The 16202-nt window shown below is 44.2% G+C and overlaps 1 protein-coding gene across 2 annotated transcripts in view; it reads right to left on the bottom strand.

The window, feature by feature from the left end:
• Positions 1-4991: 4991 nt before the first annotated feature.
• LOC8025460 overlaps positions 4992-16202 on the bottom strand; it is a 33537-nt gene continuing 22326 nt past the window's right edge. For both annotated transcript variants that reach the window (XM_029983833.4, XM_029983834.4), the window contains exons 5-9: positions 13623-13699; positions 11655-11837; positions 9395-9572; positions 8220-8311; positions 4992-5320 (exon numbers count right to left, since the gene is read on the bottom strand). In XM_029983833.4, the coding sequence (XP_029839693.3) occupies positions 5058-5320; positions 8220-8311; positions 9395-9572; positions 11655-11837; positions 13623-13699 (793 nt within the window). In that variant the 3' untranslated portion in view covers positions 4992-5057. The remainder of the gene's footprint in view (positions 5321-8219; positions 8312-9394; positions 9573-11654; positions 11838-13622; positions 13700-16202) is intronic.

Here is a 16202-nt window from a genome sequence, read left to right as displayed (position 1 = left end):
GAAAAAAAAACACTTACTAGAGGAATGAAGACGGTTAAACATATTAAAGGACCAGCAATATAGTTCAGTACAATAACACAAATATGCATCTGTGTAGGGTATTGCTATACTAATCTTATAAAAGCAGGCAGCTTGAGAAATGCAGGGCGTGACTTTTATGTTCAGGCTTTTAACTTCATTATTTGTTATTCGGTGTACTTCGTTCGGAAAATGTCGAGAAATATTAGGATGTAAATTATATTGGGAAGAAACATCTCACTATTATTTTGATGACAACGGATAGATCAAAAACATTTTGGATTTTCTTCTGTGTATTATGATTTTTATGTACAAAACAAAGCGATTTTTAAGCACTTGCCAACGCTTTAAAATTATATTTACCGCGGAAAAAAAAACACCACTTGGATTGTTGATTACAGACTCGTGAAATCCCTTTCATCAAAAGGTTGTTAACCACGCAGGCGAAGGAGTAAAACAGAAAAGCTCAAAACAAGCCCTCGGTTTGATTAGGAGTGTTATGCCATATGAACGATGAAAAGGCAGCATTTAAACCAGCAAAATGAAAACCGTTCTAAAATTACAAGTTTAAATAGAATAGTGGCGCAAACCATCCCTCCTCTCAGCTTTCGTTTGATTGAACTTAAACATTTATATTAAAAAAAAATGAAAGCCGTTTACAACTCCCTGTAACGCCAAACTAGAGCGCAGCTCTTGAGGAGGACGAGGGAAGGGTACTCAGGGTCACGTGTTGTCGGGGGGGGGGGGTCACGTGACCTGGGGGAGGGGTCACGTGACCTCGGGGGGGGGGGGGGGGGGGGGGGTCACGGGACCCCCCAGAAAAATTTTTCCGCTAAATCTAGCCGGGAAATTTTCCCGCTAGATTTAGTGGGGAAATTTTTCCGCTAGATTTAGCGGGTAAATTTTCCGCCAGATTTAGCGGGGAAATTGTGCCGCTAGATTTAGCAGGGAAATTTTTCCGCAAGATTTAGCGGGGAAAGTTTTCTGCTAGATCTAGCGGGGAAATTTTTTCGCTAGATTTAGCGGGTAAATTATTCCGCCAGATTTAGTGGGAAATTTGTTCCGCTAGATTTACCGGGGAAATTTTTCCGCGAGATTTATCCGGGAAATTTTTCCTCTAGATTCAGCGGGGAAATTTTTCCGCCAGTTTTAGCGTGGAAATTGTTCCGCTAGATTCAGTGGGAAAAATTTTCCGCTAAATTTAGCGAGGAATTTTACCCATAATGCACCGCGCGGTTACGCCGACGCCGACGCCGACGGCGACACCGACGCCGCTCAAGCCGGAAACGGGCGCCTAAGAGCTGCGCTCTAAAAGCATCGGATGAAACGCGAAGCAAAATAAGTGCACACGAGCCCCCACCCAAGATACCGAAACGAAACAGCAACAAGTCTTTTAAGAAAAGGCAGGCGTAGGTCGTAGCCAATCCACGTTCGTATCAAAGATGGCTTCCTTTCGGTTACGGCCGGAACTGCGACCGGGGACACTTCTACGTGTGGATGGAATTACAAGTGAAAATATTTCGGCAGCATGCTTGTAGAAGAATTGATGTGTCCAGGAATCCAGTAAGCGACTAGCGATACCGCTTACACAGTGATCGACTTGCTTAAAGCTTAAAAATGGTGGTAGAAAGTGTAATGACCGGCTGGCTTCAATTTTTGTTTTTACTCTTTCGAGCCATAACCGCCAAAACTACTATTGAAAGACAATCGTGCTACTGATTTCTTTTTCGTTTTCACGCCGGTGCCTCTTTTCTCGCCAACTATTGAAACTGTACAATCTGGAAACATTATTACTTCATCGGTGGGGAGTGTGGGCATAGGTTTCTTGTTTTTGCGTCATAAGCTCGAGAATTCACCAGATTGTGTGTATCGCTTTCGAATTGTCGTTGTTTAGCGATTTAATTAACATTCTCAGCACCAGTTCTTACGTTCTCTTGGCTTGACAACAAATTCAGCACAAAAGACGAAGACAAGAGAGAGACACAAGCAAGGAGATGTCTTCGTCTCCCTTTCTTGACCACGTCTTTTGAGCTGAATTTGCTCTCATTAATTACCAAAGCCCAACTATCAAATTTTGTCTTCGCTTCCGGTCATATAATTTAATTAATTTATATTGAAGCTAAGGTTTTGTGGAAGCACGGTGTTTTTTGATCTGATGTCAGGGGCAAATGGTTGTCTTCCAGTAGATAAGGCAAACTGCACAGACTTCGTAATTTTTCGCGTAGTCGAGATTATGTGCGAGTCTCATGTTTTCAAGTTTTAGCAATTTACGTAATTAGAAAAAAATAATAAAAAATCGAACATGTACCTGGGTCTTGCTTTTGCTACTGTGATTGACATGAACATATGAAGTATTAATTAGAGCATCTAGACCAGTTTAGAGCAGTAACTTAAGTAAAGAAATGCATTTCTTACAAAGGTCTAATAGTAAGCATTGTTCAAGGTGTTTTGCACTGAATATAAATGGTATAAACTTAGTTTCTTTTAGCTATGGACCTGCTGAATATGTGGCTGTGAGGGTCCTGCTCTTTTTTGTAAATGTGGCTCTGTGGATTGTTTCGCCTATCATAAGATATGTTGTTTTAATATCATAAGTTAAAGTGCTTCAGTGACTTTAAAATTTCATGTTGGCTTCCAGAGCGCAGAAATTAGGGTTCAAAGCCTGGGTTGTTCCTTTTGTGGAGCCTTTGGGTCTTTTATTTCAATTGTTTTGTGGCTAAAAGCATCAATAAACTCTTTTTTATTAGATGCATTCCAGGCCAAGCAGAAACTCACGTGTAATATGAAGATTCTGATGAGCGTACACTCAAGCCATATAGTTTTTATTGTCTACGTTTCTGGCGTTCATCGTTTGTAACAACCATTCAGCAGCAGTTATTCTGAGAAACATACCTTGACTTCAAGGGTGTTGATAGGAGGTGCCTTAATATTTTAGCAATACATTAGAAACAGGTCATTCATGCAGCTGTCAGTGAAATTTTAATGCTGTATGAATAACAGGAATGCCGCAAGGTTATCTATTAATGCAGTGTTTTTCTGGGTTAATTTTTTGACAACATGGTCAATCAAATGAACGGCCGTACGGCAACAATATTGCAGTTCCAGAACATTTGGAGGCAAACAGCCACTGACATACTGTAAATGTGCAGGGCTCTGGCTAACTAAGATGTTTGTGTTCCTGCTTTATTTCGGTGCATGCCATAAGTTGGGGGGTGGAAACATGTCGAATATTTCGTAGCAACGTCTTATGTACCCGCCTGGCACTTGATATTGACTCTGTCATGACACTGTCTGAAAAATACGTATGAAAGTGCATGTCCTAATATTAAGCCACACTTCTGCCTGTGACTTGTACGTATGTGATCACATAAATAAATGCCCCTTTACAAACTGCCAAAAGTTTGATGCAGAAGAGACAGTGCACCACACCATTTGTGCATGCCCGGCGTGTGAAGGAAACAGAAGTGATGAGCCTATGAATTAACAAAGGCAACCCAGTATCATCAGTCGACATTGTCTACCCAGACGCACACCGACAGAAGTGTCAAAGGACTTTCAAAGAAGTGCTCGACTTCCTTCGGGACACAGAAACGATTGACCGCCTGTAGGTCAATGCCGGGGCGAACAACGCAGTAAGCTTGTAAGACCGTTAAATAGCCCTCATCAGGGCTTGTCTCCTGCTTATACCAGCGACTTTCGAGCAGGGCTAACCTAAGGGACGTAAAACCTCAACGTCGTACCCCCACCACCACGCCACGACGTAAATGCCCAAACATCTCGCACTTGGAACGCCACCACGATACTGTAATAATTTTATTTCACACCCGAAATGCTGTAACGTCAGATAAAAGCAATGTTTTTTTTTTTTAAATTTAGGTATCATTTTAGTTTTGTTTAAATATAAGAATGATATGGTGGGCGGTCGATCAGTCGTGTCCGCTTGGGTCGTCTACGCAAGAGAGGCCTCGTGTGCTGTCTTCGCAAGTCGCTAGCATCCAGTTTCCGGTGATCGTTGCCCACCTTGCTGGGTCTTACAAACCGCTTATGACACGCACCTCCCGTGGGAGGTGCACGTCAGAAACGGCTTGGAAAACCAACAGAATTCTCAAGGTTTGGTTATGAAAGGAATATATCTTTATGATAGATTCGCGCACGGTCACCATCACAAACACTAGCACCAGCAGGACTTTCAATCCAAAGAAGAAAAAAAAACGCTGCAAGAACACTACGCTACTTAGTTTGTTGTGGCTTATTGAACGTGCGGACTTGAGTGTGGCAAGGGAAAAGGTTGTGCGCTCTATGGGGAAATTTTGATATATCATTTGAAACGTGAAGACCGAACAAAACAAAAGAGTAAAATACAAACACACGCATTTTTGAATACGGGGTTTGCGTTACTATTTTCCTCTTCTCATATTCGGACTTAAAACTGGCGATGTATCAGGTTTTGTAATCCCCATTGGGGCATCCGATACTCAGCCCCTCACCTATGCCAACTTGCTAAAACAGCGTCTCAGCTGAGACTGGATGAAAGAAAAGTACTGCAAAGACTGGGGCACCCGAGCGTCTTGAGACGCGGTTTGAGTCCCGCTCAGCTCATGCGCTGACTTTGGCACTGCTCCCTTTCACCCAGTCTCAGCTGAGAAGCTGTTTCTGCCAGGCCGGCCCAGGTGTCTAGGCAATTGCAGGGTATTGCCTACTGGGGTGCGAGTTTTAATAAACGAGCAAAAAAAAAAAAAGAGACAGCGGACGTGATAACAATTTACGTAAAAACACGCCATAAATACTGACATCCGTCGCTGTCAGCAGCAGCCCCAAATCACAGAGAGGCTTCTAGAGGATGATACCCTTATGTTGATCAGGACGACACTTAGATGGCAGTAGAAATGTTAAATGCTAATCCTCCTGCACTTTTTACCTCTCCCGTGGCATCACAGTACTTGGCAGTGTATTCTAGCACGAGAAGCCTTTGGTTTCATGTAACTGATACGAAGCCATCTTTAGTCAAGATCTGGCGGGAGTCGGAGTCAGTCTTTCCCTCATAAGTCTTCGATCTCGTCTCTGAAGTACTGGTCGTACTCTTCCTTGTAACATTTCAAGCGCTTCCTTTCCCAAGCCATGACGTCTGGCGAGTTCTGGTAGCCATCGGAGTCCACGCAGCGACACGAGGACGGTGTGGTGCACTGCATCGGCAGATAGTTGCCGTTGCGGGCGCACCGTTGCAGTCGGAACGTCGTGACGAGCATGCTCGACGCAACCGATGGCCCGGCGTCCCAGAGCAGCTGCTGTTCACGAAGGCAATCTGCGCGAGAACGAGATGGGCAAACTCAAGAACATAGGAACAGAAAGTCAGGGTGCAAGCGAGCTGGTGAAAACGATACATGTTGAGAACTTTTAATAAACTGTATCCGTCGTCGTTTCTCGGGGTAGTATTACGTCTAATTAGGAATATATTTATTAACCTTTTAACTTAACCCGAAGCGCCTAGAACGCATTAGTGGAGGAAATTGCGAAGAGTAAACTATACCAATGTATCCAAATATGCGCACAAATATGCACACAAATATACAAACAGAATGATTAATAAAATTGACTTTGTAGAAAATATGTATAACATAAAAATACGCAAATCATCGAAAATAATTAGATAAATAAACCATACTTGATCCATCACGTACAGCTCATTCATCTGAATATGTTCCGATATTTGCCGCTGTGGAGACCACGTATGATGATGAAAGTGCCCGTAATATATTAAAGAAAAAAAAAAAAGAAACGTTAATTATTGTCGTATAACAGAGGCTGTGAAAACAAGTAATTCCATAGCATCGATGCAACATTGATGGTTAGCCGGTTTGATGCTTGAACAGCACGTGGAAAAAACGAGCACTGGAAGGTATCAATTCTACAGTTGAATTATCTCATTTTTCAAGTGTGATCTCTCCTTAGTGAAACAAAATATTTCACGAAGGACCGGCGTGAAATAATAAATGCGAAATACAATCAGGAGATTGAACTTGTTGCGCGCAATAAGACTCGGTTACCAACCGGGAAACGTTGGAGTTCGGTACGCAGACCCTTCTGCTCCAGAAACCTTTCCCTAACAATATACAAACGACCTCCCCCGTACGAGACGCATGATTAAAAACGCTCTGCGTCCGCGGTGAACTTAACTGTAAGAAATCTGGTGCGTCTACGTTTCTGAGATAAGCTTGAGAGAGCCAATAGACCCTTTTTCAAAATGTGCGCCATATAGTATATATAGCTGCTGCGCCAATTGTTTGACTCCGCCATTGTTTTGGGCACGCACTCTGAGCATGCGCTAGACTCGAGAGTTGCGCCAGCGCTCGGCGACGTCTCGGATCCAATCACACGCTTCGTGCACTAAAAATGGCGATCGCCAATGTTGCTTGACGTACTTTTGAAAAGAGCCTATTGCTGCAAACTACGGAGGGAGCACGGGGAATGGCGAAACTGAATATATGCTCGAACCCCCCCCCCCCCCCCCCCCCCAAAAAAAAAAAAAAAAAAAAAAAAACTTTGTTGTTAAGTCTAGTGGTTAAGCAATGCTCAGTGTCACAAGCACATACTTTTTTTTTAGGTCAAGGCACATTGTTAGTATCGCCATTTGCCGATAAGACTGCTAACTGGGCGAGTTGGTAGCTCATGTTGATTAACGTTACAGCCCGCACCACAAGAGAGACACTGACAAACAGACACACGTAGAAAATATACACTCACTCGGCGCTTACTCACAACTTATGGTTTGTATTGCCTTCTTCTATGCACAAAAAAACAACTACCTCTTTTTCTACGTTCTAGGAACGAGACGACGACATCAGATGCAATTACAAAAATAAACAAATAAATAAATAAAACATAAAACAATTTAAACAGTAAAATTTATAAAAAATACATTAAAAATAAAGAATATAGTAAAGGATTACCACTGCTGATGCTTAAGAGACCTTTTGGTCAAATACTCATGCTCTTCAGTGAGAAAGTTAAAGATGGCCTGCTGACATAGTTGTCATTGTGTCCTTCGGTAATTGCTGCCTCGATAATCTGGTGAGCTAATTGGAGCTTCTTCCCAGCACAGTACAGTTACTCAAAATCGCCGAACACCCACAGTCGCTGCAGTGTAGTACTGTGGGGGTTCGGCGCTTTTGAGTAACTGCACTGTGCTGGGAAGGAGGGGCTCCTTCCCAGTAATCTGCTATTATATTAACCATTTTCGCTCTTCCCATTACCAAGCCGAGTAGCGACTTTCCCCGCTATGGAGGCTCACATATTATGGTTATATATTTTTTTTCTGAACAAGAAACTAAACAATAACATAAATGGATAAACCCTACTTCTGGTACCTTTATCATTTTACTAAAGCGTTCAATTTTGCAAACCACAGTTTTTTCGCAGAGAAAAAAAAAAACGAAAACACAAGCTCTGTTGTCTGACATGCAGCACATTATATCTATCATACCGTAAAAACATACACCTATATAGCAAACAAAATTAGCGGAGGCCACGCCACCCAGTGGAAAAGACGTGAAGGTAGAATCAGGGAGCTACCGTCATACAAGTAAGCACCAAAAACTGTGACGACATGGCGGCCAACATGGGAAACAGAGAAAATGAGATGACATGCACGCCGTTGGAGTCGCGAATTAAAAGGGTCACCTTAAGCATGCATTGTGTTCCACCACAGTGTTTGTACGCGGTGATCATAAAGAAGTATAAATATACCCTAATCTCACGAATAGGGTCGGGAGACACAGAAAGTGCAGCATGTTCTGAGCCCTCCCACCATTGGAGCGTCAGTTATTGTGGCAATACGAGCACACATATTCCCACTATAACTGCGCTAACCTAAGAAACTTACTTCCCTTGCACTGGAGATATATGTCACTGCATTATACTGAGTGTGAAGTCGGGGGATTTATTCCTGCTGAAGAGCACATTGTTTTGTAAAGACAACTGGCCCTGTTAGCATATTTTTGTTACGCCATTTTTTGACGCTCGAGGCTTGGAAACCTTCTCTAAGACACAGAATGAAAAATTGGTCCACTTGGTACAGATTCATTTTGAAACAGCGCAACTAGACACGTACGAAGTGAGAGACTGGACAAAAAACACATTCTGTTCATTCTAAAACACACTTGGTGCAAGTACAAAATGTGATTTCCATAGGAGTTAATACGCACTGCAGGTCATCTCTTCCGCTTCTTTCGAGTAACGAGGCACGGAGTACTTTTCCATGTCGTACTCCTTTCCACTGGGACTCACGCAGTAGCACCTGCGGGAAAAGAAAGCAAGAGCGCGACAAGTTGGACAGGGGTTGACTCTCTGAAACGAAGCCACCATCCCCTTCCACTGACAGATAGGAGCTTCCAGGCGATAATGCCATGAGATTGCACGGACGTACTTAGAAATAGGGAACGCTTTTCGAGATCATTCCTAAATAGACATAGTCAACCAAATGTCCTGCAAGAATAGCACTCTACAAGTTGAGAAAAAGGACGGAACAGGTTTTTCCGATGGTTTCCCTTTTAATAAAATAGTTGAATTGGGCAACGGAAAGAGTGACTGTGGCGTAATTGCACGAAACGAAAATTACAGCACAGATTGGCGGCGTTTACTTCGGAGTAATTTATATGCTAAGAGGTAAAATAAAGCCAATATAACGCCTTGGATAATTACTGTTTAGATTTAATCTGCGGCTGCCGTAGTTAGATTCTGTCCGAGTGCACACACACGCTACTCATTGTGAAATGCAGCAAAGAAAATTTAACAGCGTTCGACTCCAACTCGCGGAGCGAACGGCTGTGCCAAACTCGAGCAATTTAGTCATTGAAATCCTACCGAACCAAAGTAATTATCTCTCCCAGAAGCGCAAGGCAATATATCAAAGCTATACCAACGTCTCGTTGCCTAGACATGCATTGGTGAACACTGGACCACATTGGGATGAATGGATAGATGAATGAATATTACTGAACACTTTTATTTGGGCAGGGGTTTGCGCCACCTAGCCAAAGCTTATTATTTCAACAATTAACTGATCTCCAACTAAAAAAAAGTAAGGTTAAGGTTTTTAACCGGATAGTTAATTATTTCCAATTAGTGGAGCTCTGTAAATAATCCAATATTGCAAATAAGCTTGATAATTTATTTAACATACTGAACAACCGAATGTCACAAGCTGTGCGGCGATGGTGCTTTCATTTTCCGTGCCACAGATTTCGAAATTCGGTTCTCCGTGGAAGTCGTTGATCACTGCACAATGGCGAACACGGAAAAACATTATCCAAAACCGCAATGTCATGGAGGACCTTCAACTATGATTAGCCCGGAGGGAGGGGCAGGATGACCTGCTTACTTGTTCCCCTTGCACTGTCTAGGTGCGTAGGAGCCGTCTGGGTCGCAAGTTGGAGGGTCGTGGTTCAGCTCTGTGATGAACGCTCCTTGCTTCTTCCCGAACCTCTGCACTGCTTCCTTGCGCTCATGGAGGCAGCGTGTTAACACGGGATTCCCAGCATGTCCAAAGTTCGCGTTGACTGAAAAAGAGCGGGCCTTGCTTGTTTATGATAACACGCTGAAACTGTAGACCCTTCTCAAAAGTGCGTGCCCTCCCGTGGCTGTTCCGAGGCAGCCAGAGTTGGGGGGTGCATTTTGAGCATGCATTGACCACGACCACTTGGTCGGCGTTCGTTGCGTTCTTGGCTGCAAACATATTTGACACGAGTACGGCGTCAGCGCTCGGCGGGAACTCAGATGCAATCACACGCTTCGCGCGATAGGCCATGGTCAAAATCTGGCGACCGCCGGTGTTCCCTGTTTGAAATTTATAAAGTCTCTATTGCTTCGATTGCGTTCGCGGCATCATGAAACGCATGAGTGAGTGGGACAACCTTGCTTAAACCGCTTGGCAACCGTAGCAAGGTTTAGCAAGGCGAAGCAATTGTGGAGAGAAAAGGTGCGCGCCTGTGTCGCTTTCTGTTCATGATTGGTCGGTCACAAGCCACGTGACTGATCCATCTGTCTCTTGAGTAGAATTCCACTTGGTGTCTACGAGGCAAGGGTTTCGCGTTTAGTTGTAATCGCTGGCATTGTCGTTGCGCTCAACGCAGTTAGGCATATCTTGCAAATGGCTTTCATTATCCCTCGAGCTAATTGATATCATAAGATAATTTCGAGAATCTAAAGGGTTTTAAATAAAACTTTATGGTAATTAGTTGAGAACATGTAATTACCGCATTCACCTCCCATACAGCTGTATTATCTGAAAATTCGAAATATTTAAATCTCACAGTAAGGAATGCTCGGACGGTGTTTGCAAGTGTGATTGTTTACGAAACATATGACTTTGCTTCGTTTCAAAGTCTCCGTTTCCTTGAATTCTCATTTCTCGAGTAAGAAAATGCGTTTTGCTAAAATTTTGGAGTTTGTTCAGAGATATCTTACGTATAAGCAGAGTTTTTTTTTTTTTTTTTTTTTTTTTTTTGCATGGGTAAATACATTGATATCTTTTCTATGCGCCGAGAATGTAAGAGAGAAGAGGAGACGAGAGCGCGCTCTCTCGTCTCGTCTCGTCTCCGAGCTCTGATCTCAATGATTAGTGGACTACACCTAAATCTAGCTGCCTTTGTCTTCACTGCACTCGTTGAACGCGTTCGAATGCGAGAGCTAAACGCCAGACGCCGGCGTTCCGCGTTCTACTGGGTTCGACGAGCGCCGTGGAGATAAAGGCAGCTATAGCTTTAGGTCTACCCACTAATCATACCAATCGGAGCTCGGCGTTCTGACGTCTCCGCGCGCTCTCGTACACTCCTCTCCCTCACTTTCTCGGCGCGTTGGTGCCCCTTTGACTATTGTCTTCAGTTTTCGACTATAAGTAGCAATAATAATATTGATAATATTAATTTCATTGAACATGAAAAATACGAGTGGGCTTAGCTTGGGGCGGATGCCCATGAAAAGCTCCGGCTCGTGCCCACCGTCTTCACAACGCTGCGAGTAACTCGCTATAGTCACCGACAGGCTTAGATAGGCAAGGAGGTCTTTTACTGGCCCCGCTTCCAGCGCGAGCTTCCTATCTTCGATAACGCCTCGGCGTAAACCGCAGTCCTCGAGCGTGCACGCGTGCAGCCAAATCACGGCGTGCTGAAGGCCGGACGTCGAAAACAGAAATCAGCCTGACGTTCTCATTCCTTCAGTGGCTATACGGAAGGAAAATGAGGGAGAGAGGGAGACGACAGCGCGCGGGGGCCTCAGAGCGTCGAGCTCTGATTGGAAGGATTAGGGTGTCAACGGAAAGGCTTAGCTGCTTTTTCCTCTACCAACCGCTTCCCTCCAATCAGAAAAAACAAGAGCGTCGTCTGTTTCTCGCGCAAGATCTTGCGTTGGAACACCAAACACCAGCGTCTGGAGTTCGAACGCCGGCACCTGTGCGAAGAACAGACGACTTTCCCGTTTGCTCTGATTAGAGGAAGACAGCGGGCCAAACTAACTTTTCTATGTATTCGCTATCCTTCCAGTCAAACCTCGGCATCCTATGATGCCACCGCGCGCTCTCAACTCCTCCTCTTCCTCTCAAATGTTTACCGTGTAGGTGAAGTAAGTAAGAGATAAACACCCACAGCATTTGAGCCTCTGGATGGGTTCCTTGATGGGAATGGGCGGTCCGTCCAGGCGGCCGTCGGGGGTCAGGCAGTAGCAGTGAGTGTCCGAACACTGCAGGGGGCTGAGGTTTCCGTTGGCCGTGCATCGCAGTCGCCCCTCGGGTGCCACCGCCATGCTGAGTGCTTGCAGCCTTGAGCAGTCTGAACAAAGTCACGGAGATATGAACAAGAGGTGGTGGTGAGGCCAGAAACTCTGCATTCCTTAGAAGAACCTGACGTGCATACGAAATATGGCGTGGTTTTTTTTTTTTTCAAATTTGTAAGTTTGCTGTGAAGATCCTAGAGTTTAAAACGCGTTTAAACTTTGCGAAGACGCCCTTGCATTTGTAGGTCGTCTTCATTATTATTAAAATAAAATGACAAACAAAACCTTTACAGCTGAATTTTGATATATTGTCCAAAGCGTAATTTTCAGAATTGAAGCGCATTTCCGAAACATCGCTAAGTTTCTGTTTTTTTTTTTTACCTACTTCTTGCGACGACATTGAGAATGCATAAAGATGAAGCCTAGAAACGTCGCGTGGGTTGATTCATAGCTTGTTATGACAAGCAACGCTTGCGAACATGCAGAGTTTGTGGGAAGGGCCGGTGTTTTTCAGTCCGCCAGCTCTGCTGCCTTCTGCGTCCCTTCGAAGGCATGCTTCAGACGACGTAAAGTTTGAGTTAGTTTTGGTGGTAAGGCAATCCTGCATTAGAAACGTCGCGGATATCGGTGACGACCTGCGCTTTTTGACTTACAGTTCAACGCCGTGTTCCCTCAAACTCTATACTTCGACTAAGACCGATATCACTTAGCGTTCGGCGCATGCGTGACGCCGCCATAACTATAGTCCACCGGAGGCGGACGGCCGTGCATGCGAGGGGTCGTGCCGTCTCCTACTTCAGAAGCGCAGAGCTTCAGCAAGATTATTGCGCGTGCAGAAAAACCTAAAGTTCCCTCGACGCATTGCGGTAGCTGTGGCGTAGTCAAACTGGCTAATGAGATCGGTCTAAGTATTCACGGCGCCTTTTTGTGATATATCAAAATCTGACCCTTCAAAACAAGCTCAACATCGTATATATATATATATATATATATATATATATATATATATATATATATATATATATATATATATATATATATATATATATAAAAGAAAAAAAAAACATCTACGTGAGGGGTGAGAAACGGGAACGAAGAGGCCTCACTTAAGATAAAATATTAAGTACAGTACTAAGAGCGGGGCCGAAGTTACGTGGACGAATGCAAGGCGATATGGAAAAAAGTGAGTAAAGTTGTTGGGCTAAAAAAAATATGCAGACGATATAAAATTTAGGACAATTTTAAGCATAGTCGTAGAACAGATGGTACATAAGAATATCTAAACACAAGGTCAAAAGGTTAGGGAGAAATTTCAAACTGCTTCTAACACCATGAATATCGGCGCGAAAACAACGATGAAGATTGACAAGGTGTAAAACCTTCACCGGGACCAAGAAAATAGACCATAGTATCGACACATGTGTAAACGAGGTTAAAGAGTTTTGTTCATATGTTTTGTCGGCTTGCATATTCAAACAAACATGGAAATAACAAAAAAAAAAAAAATGAGGAAAATGCGAGCTGCCTTACTGCAGCAGCCAACATGCTGTGAAGTTCCTAAAAAAACAAAATTTTATAAAGAAGCTGAAGTCTGAATCAGTGACAAAATTTGAAAGTCTCGAAGAGCCCCGAATGATCGAGGTAAACATTTAGAGAAGTTACAAATAACACTTTCAGGTTGGAATGAAGGTCTTTCTTGAGCCTGATGTCGACTCATCAAGGCCGAGTACTTCTTTAGACACGGCCGAACACATGCTTCAGACCTCTCTTCATTTTTAGTTCTACGACATGTTGATATTTCGTGTTTATCTTGCTCTATAACTTGAGCACGGTATGCTTACTGCAATGCATTTCGTCCGCCTCGGAGTGCAGGGCTGTGCCGAAAATTCGCGTTCCATTCTTGTCAACGCAGTGGCATCTGAAAAAAAAAAGAAGAAAACATTGAAGCATTCTTAATGAGACCCTGACATCTCTACAGAAAACATAAATAAATTAGTCATCTTTGCATTTTAATTATTGCCACCTATTATCAACCTTCCTGGCACTGGCACGCCTGATCCCCCTCCCTTCATTGACACCCCTGCCACTGAGGAGGTATAAATGGATAAATGATTAAATACATAACCGCCTGGTGCATGGTGACGGCGCTCATGAACTTTGTTCGTTCGCTATCCCCGATGGTACTCCGTTCATCTTTAAATGGACACTGCAAGGGGGAAAAAAATTTCGTTTTACAAGGCATCGATGGGGGGGACACGTAATTTTAAAAATATATTTTCCCCGAAAGCATTTTTTTTTTCACGCAATATTTACGCCGTTCGACGCAATTTGGATGCAGAAGGTGGAAGTAGCAGACAGCTAAGCACTGCCCCGTGCTTACAAGGTGCCTTCATCTTTTATTGGCTGGAGAGATGATTGACGTGTGAAAGGTTGGTTGTAAATTTGTATCTCCGTGCCTTGACAGTATTTTAATGGCTATTTTTTATGTTTGAGACGCTAATAATCAAGATAGGTTCAATATTGTTTTCATGTGTATTTCAAGATGGCTTTCCCGATTTGGTTTGAAACGTTAAGAAACATGGCTGCCGGCGTCTGCGGAGTGCAATAGGGGCAAAGCTTGTTGAGCTCGTCAGTTTTTATGAGTGCGAGTGCTTTTGAGTTCACAAACATGCTTAGAAGAATATCTCCTCAACCGGAGTAGTTTGCAACAAACAACTGCCGCAAGTACGCGCCTTCGTAAGCACTGTGCAGGTGCTTGTTCTCGAAGCCGGACTGGTCTAAACCTAGCATCCGAGATCAATTGTTTTGATCGATCTGGCTCGACTTCTTTCTTTGCACAAGTGGATGCTGAATAAAGACCTTGTTTCCCATAAAAGCGGCCCCGCTGTTTTGTGCATTGTGTAACCGTCGTGATTGCGATCACGGTTTCAATACCGAAAATATACCTAAACAGGCAAGAATTGGCGAGCCGTTTGGTTACAGGGAATCTGACGTTCGGCACGCGTCAAATTTGTCTACATATGTTCCCGTCATTGCGACACGAAAGACAAGCTTTGAAGTTTTGCTGCGCACCTGGCCTACCAAAGCGTATATGTTTACGTGGCGTTTCAAGTGTGCGTCATGACACTCACCCGCCTTGCTCGCGGATGCCATGTGAAAAATATAACAAGAAATGTAAATCCTTAAGGACAACATATTTATTTTGTTCATTTTTTGGTTCTCTCGGTCGCTTATTTTTCACATCCATAGAAGCTGACAGACGCCCGTATAAAGGGTATGCACTGAACGCCGTATTGGAGGGCGATGCTTAGAGAGAGTGCTCAGAAGGAGCTCATATGAGTAGGCAGCTAAGACCGCCAATCTTGGTGATTGCGAATGCACGTTGCACAAATAATTGTGGAAGCTCGCCGTCAGCACGCGCTTAGCAGTTGAGCACACAGCTATGGCCGCCAGTGAATGCTCCCTATTGGACCGCGGGTCCTGCATGATGGAACACTAGAACGTCGCTTTCATGGTGGTGTCTTCGGAAGTTTACAGAAGTTTTTAGACGGCGGATGAGTAGCAGACGGAAGGAGGCGAAAACGGAAGCCGACGCGCAGCTTTCGTGTCCGCGTCTCACGGCATTGCAGACGACGTGGAGGTGACATGACGTCACCAGAGGTGAAACCAAAAGTGTGGAGTGATATGCCCCCAACAATGACCAAAACCAAGAAACGCTATTGGACGAAAAGGAGAGCTCTCCTTTTCGTCCAATAGCGTCTCTAGGTTTTGGTCACAGTTGGGGTCGTGTCCCTCCACACTTTTGGCTTCTCCTCTGGTGGCGTCATGTAGCCTCCAGTGGCTTCCTACCTCTTAGGAAGACGATGATAGGCGGCGGTAAAATAGCAGGCGATGCCGGAGGCTGCCGCTCGTCTGCCCGCACGACTAGCAGAGACTTCCAGACTAAACGCACCGGATGACGCGGGAGGCAGACACTACGCTTGTTTAGGGCGATTCATACACTTGCGTTGAGTCTGCCCGAGTGGGAAGGTTGCTATGGCAACAGCTGCGTGGGCTCCGACAAAACGGAGTGAAACTTGTTTTTGTTGGAGCCGATGCCGCTGTTGCCATAGCAACCCTCCCACTTGGTAGGACACATCGCAAGTGTGTGAATCGCCCTTTAGCTTGTTCGGTCAAGCAGCCAAGCCAGTCCAGTAGTAATGGGTGGGGCAACTGCTCTGTGGGCGGGGCTTAGAACGCCCCCGCCTTTATTCCATCTAATGGCGTAAATATTGAACGATTTTTTTTCCTCTGGAAGAAATATAAAAAAAAACCTGTCCCGTTTATGCCATTTTAAAAAAAGTCTTTGCCCTTGCAGTGTCCATTTAAACTGTCAGTGACCATAAACACGCCGATGGCTTTGCTCTTTGCAGTTGAATACC

The sequence above is a fragment of the Ixodes scapularis genome, unplaced genomic scaffold (genome assembly GCF_016920785.2).
Source record: "Ixodes scapularis isolate PalLabHiFi unplaced genomic scaffold, ASM1692078v2 PGA_scaffold5__190_contigs__length_132052651, whole genome shotgun sequence".
In the NCBI taxonomy this organism is placed as follows: domain Eukaryota; kingdom Metazoa; phylum Arthropoda; class Arachnida; order Ixodida; family Ixodidae; genus Ixodes; species Ixodes scapularis.
Note: the sequence above shows the minus strand (reverse complement) of the source record. Positions and strands in the feature narration are given on the sequence as shown.